The sequence below is a fragment of the Neophocaena asiaeorientalis genome, unplaced genomic scaffold (genome assembly GCF_003031525.2).
Source record: "Neophocaena asiaeorientalis asiaeorientalis breed wild unplaced genomic scaffold, Neophocaena_asiaeorientalis_V1.1 scaffold340, whole genome shotgun sequence".
NCBI lineage: Eukaryota > Metazoa > Chordata > Mammalia > Artiodactyla > Phocoenidae > Neophocaena > Neophocaena asiaeorientalis.
Window position 1 is genome coordinate 1,918,312 of NW_020172733.1, and position 15,970 is coordinate 1,934,281.

At 36.9% G+C, this 15,970-nt stretch overlaps 2 protein-coding genes across 3 annotated transcripts in view; both read right to left on the reverse strand.

Moving 5' to 3' along the window:
- GXYLT1 (glucoside xylosyltransferase 1) overlaps nt 1-223 on the reverse strand; it is a 49,506-nt gene extending 49,283 nt beyond the window's left edge. The window contains exon 1 of the mRNA XM_024740437.1: nt 1-223. This exon is cut by the window's left edge and continues 114 nt beyond it. Coding sequence (XP_024596205.1) covers nt 1-145 — 145 coding nt within the window. The 5' untranslated portion in view covers nt 146-223.
- Nucleotides 224-10,047: 9,824 nt separating this feature from the next.
- YAF2 (YY1 associated factor 2) overlaps nt 10,048-15,970 on the reverse strand; it is a 65,049-nt gene continuing 59,126 nt past the window's right edge. For both annotated transcript variants that reach the window (XM_024740449.1, XM_024740448.1), the window contains 2 exons: nt 12,617-12,769; nt 10,048-11,830 (listed from right to left, as the gene is read on the reverse strand). In XM_024740449.1, coding sequence (XP_024596217.1) covers nt 11,593-11,830; nt 12,617-12,769 — 391 coding nt within the window. In that variant the 3' untranslated portion in view covers nt 10,048-11,592. The remainder of the gene's footprint in view (nt 11,831-12,616; nt 12,770-15,970) is intronic.

Below are 15,970 nucleotides of genomic sequence, written 5' to 3' on the forward strand. Positions count from 1 at the left end.
GCCAGGAAGCCGCTGCGGCCTGCGGCTTCCCGCCACCGCCGCCCGCTCCTTCCTCCAAGGACACGGCGAGCTGGCTGAAGGCGTAGAGGAGCGAGCAGAAGCCACAGGCCAGGCACAGCACCACGACGCGCAGGTAGCGCCGCATCACGCCGACCCCTCACCGCCGCTGCCGTCGCCGCCGCGCCCGCCCGGGCGAACTGGCGCGGAGGGAGCGACACCACGCAGCCGCCGGCGCAACAAGTTCCTCCTTCGCCACGGCCTCGCGCCCGCCCCCCTTCCTCCCTGCCTCCCTTCGCTCTCCGCCCACCACCTTCGAGAGCGCGCGGACACCCCGCCCCGGAGCCCCGGCCCCGCCTCCGCCGCGGGCCTCTCCCCAGAAGGTGGGCGGCCGGACGCGCCGGCGCACTGAGCGCGAGGGGGGGCAGGGCGCGCCGGGTGGGCTGGGGCCAGCAGGACGCGGGACGTGGGACGCGGCTGGCGCAGGGTCCTGGGCCACCGGCGACCCCGGGAGGGCGACTCTCGAGCCCTGTGGCACCCAACTGCGGGCGAAATGATTGGGGCATTTGAGGCAACCGACCCAAATTCAAATGATGGTTCTTCCACGTGGTATTTTGGGACGCTGAAAGCCGTAAATTCTGAGCGTGTTTCTTCGTCTCTAAAATGGAGATGACATCCACATCATAGGGTGCCTGTAAAGATTAAATTGCTTAACGCACAAAAAAACCCTTGCACTTAGACGGCACTTGATTAAGCCATTTCTCACTTACATCCTTCTCAGCAGGGACTTCCCCAGCCTCTAAGATTCTATAATACAGTCGGTACGAGCCATTTTCACCCAGATGTCTAATTACCTCCTAATGCCCTTTAGGATGCATATCTTGCCTCCCATCGAGGTTGTAAGTTCCTATAAGGCTGAGGTTCAACCTTTTACGCCTTTTTGATCCTCCTCACAGCTCACCATTCGCATGTCCAAAACAATTAATATTCTCCCTAAAGAGCTTTTGCCTTTAGCTTTCCATTTCTTTTCCCTCTTTCTCAGCCATATTTTCACTCCATTCATTTATTGAACATTTACAAAGCATGTGCCAAGCACTGTGTGAGTACCTTGGGGTACAAAGACGCCTAGTTGGGGCATGGGGGTGGGACAGTGGATACTTGTTAAGTGCAATACGACCATACAGACATTAGGATATAAGCCTGTAAAGGTGTGGGCACACATACAAAACGGAGCAATCAGTTCTGCCTGCGGGCATGGTTAAGAGACACTTTATAATGTTAAAATGAAACACAGACGCCAGACTTGAAAATCCCCTGAGCGAGCAAAACCAGTTAGTCATACAAGCAAAGCTTAATTTAGCTTATTTTGCGGGATAAGAGGTTAACTTGACCTGGGTTACTTTTTGCTTGTGCATGTGAAAATCATAAGCAGACCTTAAATAGTTCCCGAAAATTGGTATGAGGTAACCACTAACCAATTCCCTTTCATTTAAGAAAAGTCTAGGAGTGGTGGGCAAAATGGGTGAAGCGGGGTGACTTACCTGGTGGTCCAGTGGCTAAGACTCTGCACTCCCAGTGCAGGGGGCCCAGGTTGGATCCCTGGTCAGAGAACTAGATCCCGCATGCCGCCACTAAAGATCCCGCACACGACTAGGAAGATCACATGTGCCACAACTAAGACCCGGAGCAGCCAAATAATTTTTTTTTTTTTTAATGGGTGAAGAGAGTCAACTGTACGGTGATGGACGATAATTAGACTTGTGGTGGTGATGACTTTGCAGAGTATATAGGTGTTGAATTATAATGCTGTACACTTGAAACATATAATAAAAAATAGTTTAAAAAAAGAAAGAAAAGCAGTTGAATACTCGTTTGAAGTTTAAACTGCAAAAAAAAAATGAAAAGAAAAGAGAAAATTATAATATTTTAACCAGTCACTGTAGAGAATACACACTCACAGTCTTCACAGAATATACCCCTGAGCCTCATTCCATATTTTGGTTTGAGTGCTCCCAGTTTGCTGTCTTTTTGGTGTACACACAATAAACTTTTACTAATAACTATGTAAGTGACTCATAGGTTTTACTTCTGTTTTTTGTGAACTTTTGACTGTAGCAAAAGTGGCCCTAGAGTCTAGAGTGTGGTAAGAGAAGTAATTCCAGGCTGAGGAATCAGTGAAACAGGCTCTTGGGTCAGGGAGCTGTGAAAAGTTTGATATCACCAGTTAAAGTGAATACAAAAGAGGAGAAGATGAGCTATAAGACTAGAGGTTGAAGGGGCCAGATATCGGAATGCCTTATTTAGTACAGCAAGGAGTTTGAACATAATCTGGCAAGGAGCGTGAACGTAAAATGTTGAACCATTGAAGGGTTTTAAAATTAGGACATAACATGGTCACATTTGCCTTTTGGAGAGCAGATTCTGGCTGCAGTGTAGAGGCTGGGACAGATTGAGATTGGAGCCAGAAAGCAGCTACAGTGCCAAAAGTGAGGGAAAGGAGGCTTTAAACACACACACACACACACACTCTCTCTCTCTCTCTCTCTCTCTCTCTCTCTCTCTCTTCATGGAGAAAAATCATTCTGTTAAACTGTTCAAATTGCAGCTGGAGCTTTGAAGAGTTTGGCCATGAGAAACAAGATAGGGAAATGCTGTATAATTAGTGGTAGTTCTTCATTTGGAATCCCTACACCAAATAAGTGCTGGCTCTGTGACCATGGGAAAGTCACTAAACAAATTTAAGCCTCAGTTTCTTACCCTATAAGGATTAAATTTCTTGCCTTACTTGACAAAAAATGAAAACTAGCATGCTATCAAGCTGTGAATAGAATGAAAACATACACTTATTCATTCAATAAACATTTATTGAATATATTCTACATGCCAGACAAGGGGCTATTCTGTACTGCCCCCAAAACTGGAGACAGGCAAGTAAAAACCACGACAATATAAAGTTAATCCTTTCACTATGCCTTACAATTCTTAGAGAAATAAAGATAAACTTAATGAGGTACAAAGATGGATAACAAAAGCATTTATAAGAACAGAAAATAGATTTTCAGAGAGAAAACTAAAGGATATGGTAGCAAGAAACTAGAGTAAGAGCTAGCACTCAAAGTACGCTTAACTTAAAGAGATGCTAACTACAATTGTTTCTATTTCAACAAACTAAATGTAATGAAAATAAAGAATAATTTAATGACCCAGAGATTGTTAAAATACTAGAATGGCAATATTCATTTCTGCGACAATATATGGGAAGAGCATATCCGGGAGAACAATCATCCATTTACTTGACATCAGGGTTCTGGACCATATCATCCCTTTAGGTTCCTTTTAATCCTGTAATTAAAAAGGAAATTCTGTTGAAAAGTATGTAAGGCATTCCAAAAATAGAAATGATTTTTGTATTACCCACACACTGTCCCAACTGGTTATCCTGGAGTATAAGGAGCTGTGTGAATACTTCTGATCATTTCCAGGATTCACACATTTTGATATTCCTAAAATTAATTGTAAATTATTGAAAATATTTTTTGCCATAATGGTTAGGCATTTCTTTCACTTACTGTGTGTATGTATGTGTTCTTAAGTCTATTTTTTCATCTCTAGACCACCCTCTTAATTCTCTAGTGACAGGCTGGCTATATCCAATTTTTTTTTTTTTTTTTTTTTACAGTACGCGGGCCCCTCACTGTTGTGGCCTCTCCCATTGCGGAGCACAGGCTCCGGACGCACAGGCTCAGCGGCCATGGCTCACGGGCCCAGCCGCTCCGCGGCATGTGGGATCTTCCCGGACTGGGGCACGAACCCGCGTGCCTTGCATCGGCAGGTGGACTCCCAACCACTGCACCACCAGGGAAGCCCCTATATCCAAATATTTAATCAATATTGATCTTCCCTTCATTCTGTCAAAAAAGGTAAATTTAGGTGGACAAAAAGAAATTTAAAAGTAGCAACATTAGTTGTTTAAATTATGGAGATAGAGACCTTCTCCATGACCTGAAAAACTCTCGGATTCAGGATAATCCAAATCTCAACAATCGTATATTCAAAAGATTAATCTTGATTTTTCATATAACTCCTAGTACATGCTGGATATATGGTAGACATTCAATTAATGAGTTTTGGGGGGTTTTTTAATGTCTTTTCCAAGACACTCTAGAGCAAATTTAGGTCCTGCTCAGCATTTCCTTCCCAATTCTACCTTTTAGTACTTCTTAAAAAAAAAGAAAAAAAAGACATCTTGTGGGGGAAAAGGTAAACTCTATACCTTTTCATAGTAAAGTTCAAAGCATTTTTACATAATTTCCACTTCATAAAGGTCTATGCATAAACTAACTTAATCCTGATAACAATTATACTTTATTCTTTTAACAAACAAGGAACCTGAAATTCAGAGAAGTTTGTTAACCACATGGCTAATGATGAAGATCCATAATTCAAATGGAAATCTTTGAGGATCCAAAGTGCATGTTTGTTTTTTCCCTTATACCATGCTATCTCACTGTGAAAAAATAAATGCTAAACTGAGTGATGCAAATTAAAAGTAAAAGCAAAAAAGCAAAAAAGATGTTATATGAAAATCTCTTAGATTGGTCTTGGGGATTAAAACAAATTAAACTTGCAAATTAAACAGAAATACAAATCACGGGGTTTCCCTGGTGGCGCAGTGGTTAAGAATCCGCCGCGGGGGACGCGGGTTCGAGTCCTGGTGCGGGAAGATCCCACATGCTGTGGAGCAACTAAGCCCCTGCGCCACAACTACTGAAGCCCGGGCGCCTAGAGCCGGTGCTCTGCAACAAGAGAAGCCACCGCAATGAGAAGCCCGTGCACCGCAACGAAGAGTAGCCCCTGCTCGCTGCCAACTAGAGAAAGCCTGCATGTAGCAATGAAGACCCAATGCAGCCATAAGTAAATAAATAAATTTATATTAAAAAAATACAAATCAGATTAGTTGCAGAGCACAACGAATCAGAAATTCACACTAAAATTGAAAATCATTCTCTCCTCTTGTTGGCCTCTAGTGAAATTTCTTCATTTTTCACAGTCCATTTCCTAGAGACCTTGTTGGGCTGGAGGAAAAAGTTGGAAAAGTATGTTGTCAGTTGGAGCAAAGAGTATTTCATTTTAAGTGTTCATTCAGACTTGTAAATGTGGGAAAAGTGTAGGGTAAGGGGGAAGACGAAAGAGTAAACTGATTCTCTTCATGCTCAAAAAACTCAGCTATAGATCATAAGATTAGAAAAAGTGGCAGTGGAAAACTAGGTGGGGACACCTTAACTCCTAAATAATCCTAGAATTCAGCTAGTATTTCCATCCACAAAGGAGAGAGATTATGAAGCGGGCAGAGTGGGGAGGGAAAGAACGAATATGCTATGGACCAACCTTACATTTCTCCCTGGTTCAATCTTCAGGAACCCTCCATTCCCATTAATAGATTATAACCTATTATTTTATTTATTTATTTTGCGGTACGCGGGCTTCTCACTGTTGTGGCCTCTCCCGTTGCTGAGCACAGGCTCCGGATGCACAGGCTCAGCGGCCATGGCTCACGGGCCTAGCCGCTCTTCCCGGACCAGGGCATGAACCCGCGACCCCTGCATCAGCAGGCGGACTCTCAACCACTGCGCCACCAGGGAAGCCCTACTGTTATTTTTTTAAAATACTGTCAGTGAAATTAAAAGCTAGATTTACAGGGAAATTTAGTCATGAGGAAAATTAGAATTAAAACATACATGCACAAGTTCACCAAAACCTGCCATCAATCAAGGTCATGATTATAATATTAAGTAACAGATAAGTCTCTGGACCCAGATTCCCCAAAATTGAAAAATGAAAATAATTAAGAATTCTGATACTATTACACTTCAGAAATACTGTACTTAGTTGAAAAATAAAGTCAGAATTATTGTTATCTATATTCCTTTCTGTATAGAAGCTACATCCTAAATAGTCCTATGTTATGTTTGGTTTTTCTTTTTTTTTTTAATATTAATAGGTTTTATTATTAATAGGTTTCACATGTTGAAATGGTTTTTCTTTTCACGTCTATATTTTATTTTTAATAAAGTAAAAAAAATTCTTTTTTTTCTTTCTAATTAAGTTAAAGTGTCCCTTAAATTATCTTATCCTATACTGGAAACATCATAGGCTTTTACATTTTCTCTTATTAAAGACCAAAAGCTACCTCTTGGACCTAAGGCCAGATCACTGTTTTTTAATTCTGAAAACAGCCTACTTTTCTTTTTCTTTTTAATGCTTTCACTACATTTTTGTCCTTTAGGAGTCTTCTCCCAAACTGGTTTTATACAGTATCCCAACTCTTCTCAATCTTGCTGACTCCGGAAGTGAACACAGGCTAATTTCATTGCTGCTATTAGTCTGAATTAAAATAGGTTAGTGAAAATAATACACATACAAAGTCTAAATTAGTAAATCTTGGTACCCAGTTTCTGAATTCTCTTGAAAAAAAGAGTTAATGAAAATATGAAGATGAGATGGTAGCTTTCATCCACATTCCCTACTTCCAGGTAAGTCAGCAGATCCAGGTTTACCTGCATGTAATTCAAGACCTGCCAAACTTGTGTATTATTTCCACTCCTCAGGAATTCCAGTTGGATCCATTTTACTGGATCCTTGAACTGAAAATTTCACGTAGGGGCTTATCCTCACAACTAAAATAAAGCAGTTTTTTGGAGATTTTTTAAAAAAGTATTACTATTTAGCCTTATGTACAAAAGAGATTTGAGGAACTTTATAAGAACACAAGGGAAAATGTTAAGTAGATAAAAACTGTAGTTAGATGAAGTTAAAAATGTAGTTAGATGAAGAATAACAAGTTAGAATATGGATATGCAGATGACTGAGTTCTATATAATTATTAAAAGTATGCCTAATTTTAATCTGAGATTTCCCACAACTAAAGCAAAAACTCAGGACAATCGATGATTTGCATTGTTTACAAGAAAAAGGCAAACTGATTTCTCAGGTTGAAGTAAAGCTTTTCCTGAAACAGGTCTGAATAAATTTTCTCATTTGGATTCTGAGTGATGTAATGTTTCCTCAATATCCTCACAAAAAGGCAACAGGAGACCTCATTCAGCTGTTTACTGATTTTTAAAAATTAGTATAGGAAAATGATACTCACATTACATGCCTTAAAGTCTTTAACTTTTGAAAATTCAAACTGGAGTAATGCAATAGTAGCTGGCTAAAATTACTGGTGACACCCAACATTACCAGCTGCAACTATCAAGATGAGATCCTAACATCTCCATTGCGGACTTACAGTGGATACTCAGGCCAAGCTGAATTTTCTAGGGGGAAAAAAAAGAAGGAAAAAGGAAAAAAAAAAAATGGTGGCAAGCACTCCCTCTTCTGTTACTTCTGTATCTTATATGTATTTTTATTGTTGAAATAATGGCATTGTATTTACAAATCTCTCCTCTAAGATGTGAGTTCCACATCTTTGTCCTCTTTGCAACCAACCCCCAGACCACTGCCTAGCACACAAAACATACTCAATAAATGTTCACTGAATTGAAAACTGACATAAAGAAAATCTAGATCAGGAAAATAATGAAAGTATTACAGCAGTAAAATAGCTACTACAGTCTACAACTCCTACTGATGGGGAGGAAAGAAATCACCACTGAAAAACAATTCAGAACATGAAACATGTCCCAGAGAACTAAAAGCTTTCAGAGCTCTACTTGATTTTTCTATATAAGTACCTAGTCTTATCGTGGCATTTCATATGCTCCAGAATTGGCCCATTCCACAAAGGCTGGAATATCTGCACTGGCTAAATACAAAGCCACATTAAAAACATAACATTTAAATTATCTGGGCTAGCAGGGCTGTGCATTCAGGAAAGTAAAGTGTTCATATAATTCAAGGTAAATCTCTATGACAACTTCTAAAAATGAACTGGTTTTGAAGAAAATCATTTTATAGTGATTACACATATTGCTGCTCTAGTAAACAGTCTACTAAACACAACTGAAAACTTAATGACTGAGTCATTACAAAGATGATTTATCATAGCTTGTTTTAAAATTTTTCTCAAGAGACCGAGATGCTATACATTCTATCTGTTCTCTCTCCCTTCTGAGTTATTCTTCTCTGCTATCATCGACTGCATACATCACAATCCCCATTTTCTAATTTCTGCTACTATCTTTGCTTTTTCTCCTTCCTCCTCCCTCATTTTTTCCCCCATTTCTAACCTTCCTTGCCTTTATTATTAGGGCATCTTCTTTTTCATCACTCTCAATAGCTAGGGAGGGTGTTCTTTTCCTTCTGCTTTCACAAACGATCAGTCACATCCTGTATTCTGCAATCTTCACTGTCTCTTGAGTCTACTCAGCTATTTTTGTCACTGATGACTTTTCTACATTTCAGTTTTTCTACATTTCAGCTGTTCCAGACACCTGAAGGTGTCTGTGGTTGAAGAGGGGAGCCAGTGCTAGTAAGTCAAAGTATTACTTTATGATTACCCTTCTTACACACACATTCACTCTTCTGTTTGCACTTAATTTTCAAAGTACAGTACAGAAATTTCTATCAATGGCCCAGTTCCTACTTCAGGTCTTCAAGATTCCAGAAAAGAGATAAGTGGCAGACCAAGAAAATAAGTAAAATAAGGGTTTCAGTGGAAACTAAAACTTCTAGACCACTCAGCATGAATGTATATAATAAGCTATATTCTTTTCAGGCAATAAGAACTTCTTTCTAAAAGAAGGGTAATAAATGTTATCAACTTAGAAAAGCAAAGGTTTTTCTTCCTTTTTTAATGTTTTCACTTTGTCTACAGTCATCACTATAATTTTAGGAAAGCATTTAATAAAAATAAAACCTTTAAGTTATTGTCAACTATTTCTACTGTGTAATATAAAAGGTTTAAGAATATGTATTCTTGTATGCCTCAAATTATATCTTCACTCTTACTTGTATCAAAATAAGCTAATAAACTCTGAAAAACATCCAAATGCTCTTTTTGTATAGAATTTGGCTAAAATAACCCACTATTAAAATCATAGGGTAAGTTGATGAACCAGAGCTAAAAATATACCCTAAGCCCAGGCTCTGAACCTTTTTGCATATTTTAACATTAGATGTATTTATGGAATTTGAGTCTGTTTCCTGGTTTGGAAGTGTATTTGAGGTAGGGTGAAATGAAGACAGGAAAAGATAACTGTGATTAATGAAAGGAAAACAAAATATCAAAGTAGCCAACTCAGCTTATTTCTCCTGTCTCATAATGCATACCATCCGGTTCTTTAATTACAGAAAGACAGCTGGTCTGGGATCAGAGCAAACATCTGATGTAAAAAATTCAGTTTAACCTACAGAACACAATTCCTTTTGGGCATCCAAGAAGGCATGGAAACAAGTTTTGTTACCAAAAAAATTATGTTTCTGTAATGGGATTTTACCTATAAAGATAGTAAAGGCTCACATTTACCGAGCATAGAGTACGTGTCAGGTAGTTGTTAAGAATTTTGTATGGATTGACATTTAATCCTCCCAACAACCCTATGAGTTAGATATGATTACCATTATCCCTGTTTAATAGACGGGAAATGACCTTGAATGACTTACTCAAGCTCACTTAGGTTCTACAACAGAGATTCAGATACCAGCCATCAGTTAGCATTCTCAAATTCCATGCTAACTGTCTCCCTACTATTTAGAAAGATGACTATGCCCCGTTCAGGTAAAATCCCATCTTCTGTCAGATTTTTCTCTCTTGCAGTCCATTTAAAATATATCCAGAAAGTATTTGATCATCATCATAGGACCCAGTACCTCCAAAGAGTAATTTTGACTTAAAAATTAGAATATTTTCCCTATTACAGTTAGTACTTGTAGTTTTTACTATGTCTAAAACTGAATATATATGTATATATATAAAACATTTGGAACATGTGAAAAAGAATAAAATAAGAGAAAAAAATTTTCATGTTTTAAAAGAACATACCAGTCATTTGGGGTTCCACTGAAAGTATCTTAAATAAAATTCTTTCATTTAACAACACTAAAGAATGAGGTATATAAATGTTTTAATCACAGACTTTTACTGTATGCAATTAACTGTATTTCACAACTTGCATCTTACAAAAAAGACAGTACCATTGTGCCTGTAAAGAGTACTGCAATTAAACAGAAAATTACATTACCACATGAAACCACCAAATATCACAACTGTCAGGGTCTACAGTTTTCTTTCTTTCTTCAAATGCTATCATGATGTTTTTATGTGATATTCTGTATCCAAGTTATGATTTAAAGTTCATTTATAGTTCAAAAGTCTCCTATAGGTGAATACATACTAAACAAATGGCTAATAGAAAGCAGGAGACCCTAGAATTTAAGTACTGTGTGGTTTCTAAGTTGGATTTTTAGAAACAACAAAAAACACTTTTATTAGTTGTAAACAAAAATGCAAAATCTGTAGTCATAAAAATATTTTATTGGTAAATTGACATAATAGTAAGTGGGGCTGTAAATTTAAATTTTAGGATATTGATAAATGCATAAACTGGCAATTGTTTCTGAAAATAGGGTACTATAATTTTTATAAGAATTGTTATATTTAATAAGAGGCCAATTAAACTGATTAAAGATTAGTTATTTCTCAGTTCTGTGCAACAGTTCCCATTTCTGTATTAATTAGATTCACACTTCTATGACCCTGGATAAGTTTGGGGCAAGGAAACAGTGATAAAACTATTAAGTTAAAGCTTTTCCAAAACTGCAGCTTTTAAAATATGACAGGTTTCTTCTCTTCTGTTTTTGCCAAATGCTTATAATTACTTGAATTTTAATGTTCTATATAATACAGAAAATACCAGTGTTCAATGACAATAGCACTAAATCTGAATTATAAAGCCATGTAATCAATGTTTTATTGTTTACTAGTCTGCTAGTAAACATTACAATAAATGAATGTTTTGAAAGATAAGCAAAAGATCCCCCCCAAAACAGATAAAACCTAAAACATAATTCAGGAACAATAATTTAGTAAAATGTGTCAAAAACATTGGCAATGGTTCATACAAATTCTTTATTTAATAACAATCTTCCTATTTAACCACACCAAGTACCAGCAGGTGTATTTAAGAGGATAACCATTAAGAAAATTCTGTTGTAGCAACAGTTGATTAAATTGATTTTTGACTTGTATACATATAACTATTTGTTTCACAATTCTCAAATAATACATATTTAGGCAGCTTGCACTATGTTATAAAAATTTAAATTCGTTACATGCCAATAGTAGAGAATTCAAGAATTATGTGTTAGAATTCACTAAACTAAAAGTGAAAATAGACTTACCAATAACACTGCATAATGAGTAATTCAACCACATTTTCATGGCACCTTTAACTGTGGAGACCAAAATGTTAAGTCTGGAAATGTTTGGTAGGCATAGATTGCAATAAAATCTAACAAATTTCTATTTTATGTAAAATGCAAATTATGGATTGTGCATGAATATGTTTGTCATGAAAATGTGGTACTTCTTGGCATAATCTGTGTATTTGCATGGTATGACAGAAGTGACTAGGAAATTGGAGAAAATAAACTTTAATGAGATTCTCCGTTCAATGATGAGGCTTCTCCTCTGGGTGAAGATGACCTGGACATTCCCCTCTCTGTGTTATCAGAGCTGGAGCCACTCTGACTGTGTTGATCTGCAGAAGCAGCACTAGATGCGGGCGGTGACTTCGTTTTCTCCTTAAAGTCTGTAATAATGACTGTCAGATCTCCAACGGTAACTTCCAAATGTTGAGCACTACTCCGATCCACATTTTTCAATCTTGGCCTAAACACAAAAGATGATAAAATTTTAAACTAGCTTTTCTCTCTACCAACTTTCTGAGCATGTAATGCATATTAAATTAGGTAAAAATAACAAAACAAATACATCTATCTTTAAAGCTCTATATTCATGTGTAACTAGCCACAAAAATATAATTAAATGTTTGAAATCATTAACATTAATCAAGCCAATCATTCCTGAATCTTCCTCAACATGACAAAAAACTCTGGGAGTAATGTTCTCTTAAATGTGCTTTTATAGCTTTATCATAATTTTGCAGACAGCTTATCAATTTTACTAAAATAAATGTTTTAGAACAGCAGTGACATAGCTGAATCACAGAGGAAGCTGACAACAGCTAAACTTGACTTATATGCAGGGCTGTTACTCCACTGATGTGCACTTAATGATAAGGGCGTCATGACTGTCTGTTCTGCCTGGACCCATGACCATTTTGACTGGTTAAAGCTCATGCAAATATCTGTTCAGTATTGTGAACATCACTCCTGGCTTTATGAGTGAAAAAGAAACATTTCAAACACAAATGTCTTGTAATCTAGTAAAACAAAAACAAAAAACAGAAAGTGTCCTCACACTTAAACTTGTATTTGTGGCCTCTGTGTTTAATTTCTAATATACCTTCAACTAAGAAAAACACTTTCATGATATAGTAAAAGAGATGAAATCTTTTATTTCTACTTTATATACTTTATATATTGATGTTAAAAGACAATATTAAATGGTTAATTTTATTACTTCAAAAGTGCCATTAAAACACTCTAAATTTACCTGGTTTTCTTATGACTGTTCTTTTTGCTAGTTGTTTCCTTTTCACTTTTTTCTTTTTCTACTTTATCTTTTTTCTCTTTCTTTGACTGTGTAGGGGGCACAAACTGCTGAGTAACCTGCTGTGCAACCAACTGGGAGACAGGCCGAGGTTTCCTGTGTGCATGTTAAAAAGAAAGGTTTTTTTATTATTATAATTTAAGAATGTATTTTTTATGAGAGAATAGCTCAAATTATGAGAATAGATATATGATTTCACATATAAAAATTTCTCATATGTAAGGTAATTCAGATGTGCAATTTAAGATATATATATACACACACATACATTACTGTCTTTCCTATCCAACAAAAATAGAACTATAATAACAGTTAAAAGTTATAGCCCAAGAGATAGTCACACCATTAAAATGTAACTGTTACATAAATCGACACGAAAATTATTAAAAATGTATATCAAACTGTGCTTATGGGGAAGCACACATAAACAGGAATTTTTAAAATTAAACTTGAAAGTTCACACTGAAATAAAATTTAAATTTATTGCTCTTCTCTCAGAGAAGGAAATACCTCACCATCTGTTACAATGGCTATTCTTTTCTTTAAAATCTTTCATTTATTCACTGAATAAATATTTGAGTGTCAAAATTTCTCACTTCTTACTGCTCAAATCTTTGAGGTTCCTTATGTATCCAGCCACAATTTCACTGTGGTTTTTTGACCTTGGAGATCTGTCCAGTGCTTTGAGACTTGCCTAACTTACTCACTTATTCATTAGAAAAAAATTTATTGAGAACCTACTGCAGAAACTGTACCGAGATAGATGAAATGTTGCCTGACTACAATCTTTGGTACCAGTTGTCACTTTTGGTACAAGTTGTCACTCTATTAGCCCAGGGTCAAGGATGCCTCCAGCTTTAAGGTAGAACGTGGGCAGCTGAGGTCAAGATTCAAAGTAAATGGTCTCTAAGTTCTTAAAATGAGAGAGAAAAAGACAATTGAGGAGGGAAAAAAGGTGGGAAGTTAAAAGCAAAGAATAAGATAAAAATACATTAAAAAATACATGTTAACAGATGGTCTATAAACAACAGTAATCTATTGCCTGGAAAATCCTGACCCTATTCTGGTCAGTAGAGTTATTAAAAAATCTTTTCCTTTGTTGCTCTAAAGCAAGACAAAATAGAAACCAAAGAGAAAATACTGCATAATCTAGGATTCAAAGCTGCAAGGAGGAATCCTTTGAAGGAGGAAATAGGAAACGCAGTATATAAAACATCTTAATAGATGGGTACTGAATTTTGTTTAGAACCTACAGAGTCTGAAGTACAGGAAGGATATCCAGGAAAGATGTCCAATACACAATTTAAAAAGCAGGACTGACACAGATACCAGGGTCAATGATGTAAATTAAGAGTTACACAAATGAAAATGATATTGAAAGCATGGTAATTAATGGCTGAGCTTGTTAAGGAAATGAACTTTAAAAAAAGAAAGGACTAAAGTAGTGATTCTCAAATTTAAGGTACATCAGGATTACTGGGAAGTCTTGTTTAGCTTGCTTAGCTCTGCTCCCAGGGTTCTTATTTAGTAGGCCTCGGGGTGGAGCCTAAAATTTGCATTTCTAAATAGCTTCCAAGTTAAGGGGAAGCCTCTGGTCCAGCCACCACACTTAGCAGAGAAGCTTGAAGAAGTGCAATATATTGATACTACTGCAGCATAAAGTCTGAGATGGAGAGCAGGGAGTGGCAGAGAAAAAAAAAAAAAGGCTGGACAGATAGGAAGGAACCCGACAATGAAAAGCGAAGGAGTTTGATTTACCTTTAAAAGACAGCAGATCACTGAAGAAATTCAGACTTGAATTTTACAAAGATTACTGGCAGCAATCTGGAGGGGAAAGGTACTACAGAGGCAGGGAAAGCTACTTTAATAGACCAGGTAAAAAGAAAAAGGGCTTGAACTAAAAGGAAGCGGCAGTGGGCTTATTTAGAGACAGGCTGAAGAAGCAGAATCAAGGGAACATGGTGAAGAATTAAACGTGCCTTTCTCACTTCTCAACCAAAAAATATTCCTTTAGCAAAACATACAGAAATTCTTGTTTGTCCTCATGTAACCAACGTTCTGTGGATGAAATCAAACAAAAAATAAAGTCTTAGATGTTGATAAATGCTATGGAAAAAAAATAAAGGAACACAGGGAGTGTTAAGGAAGGAGTTACTGTCTGTTTCCTCATCTAGGATATACACTCCACAAGGAAAGGGATGGTTTCAGGTTTATACATCACTGGATAACTACTACGTAGCACAGTACTGAAAAAATACTAGATATTTAATATTTGTTGAAAAATGAATGAATGATAAAATCAGGCTTAATGAGGAACAAAGATGCTTTAAAAGACAAGGAATACTGTCTCGATGCTTACTCACGGGCCAGGATCAACCACTCACTACACAGACGTAAACAAGTAGTGAAAAGTTAAGAGGAGCAAGAATTAATTCCTCTTTTAATTATGCCAGAATATGGAAAGAGAAAGAAAGTACAAAGGTGTGACAGGTTGTGAAAAGGTTTGGTTAGACTAGTGCCTGGTGAACAGTGAGTCACCTAAAATTAAGAGTCACTCCAAGCTATACAATGGAATTGAGGGGTAGTCATCATTTGTCTCCTAAGGTATTATGGGTCTCTGAATCTCTTCCTGCCATAACAAATGAAAGTTTGACAACATCCTTTATTATAGTTTGTACTGTCGCTCCCTTCGTCCCAAAATTTAATGCAAAATGAATTTATAAAAATGTTAAACTAAATTACAAGAAAATTGTGAACATTAAAATAAATTTACATTCTAGAGTAGAAATCCTGAAGTTCCTAGCAATCAATAAATTGACATTAATTACTGAGAGGCCATTATCACTAACTTAAGATATATAATAATTTATATTCTCTTTATTTAGTGCTGCCTTTAAGTAAAATTGAATATTTTTCTAGGTTTTTCTGGATTCATTAATAATCTCAGTACTCAGTGCTGTTTTTCCCATAAGATGTAACTGTCTCAATCATGGATTCTCTGATCATGAAGCTTTTCAGGAATATAACGATTGTGCTGTAGTTAGGTACAGAATATTTTTATAACATTATCAATCACTCCCCCACCCCTCCAGCATTTGTCTCCAAGTTGGTGTCCATCAATTACGTGACACAGTTCCTCAATCACTCCCACTTTTATGTGAGAGAAGGGATAATCCTAATTCCCCAGCATCATGGATCTTACAACTGCTGCCAAGTCTTTTTCATATTTAACAGGTTTTCTCTCTCCAGAATCTTCCTAGAATCATTTTCCCTTTTCATATGACCCATAAATCTGAA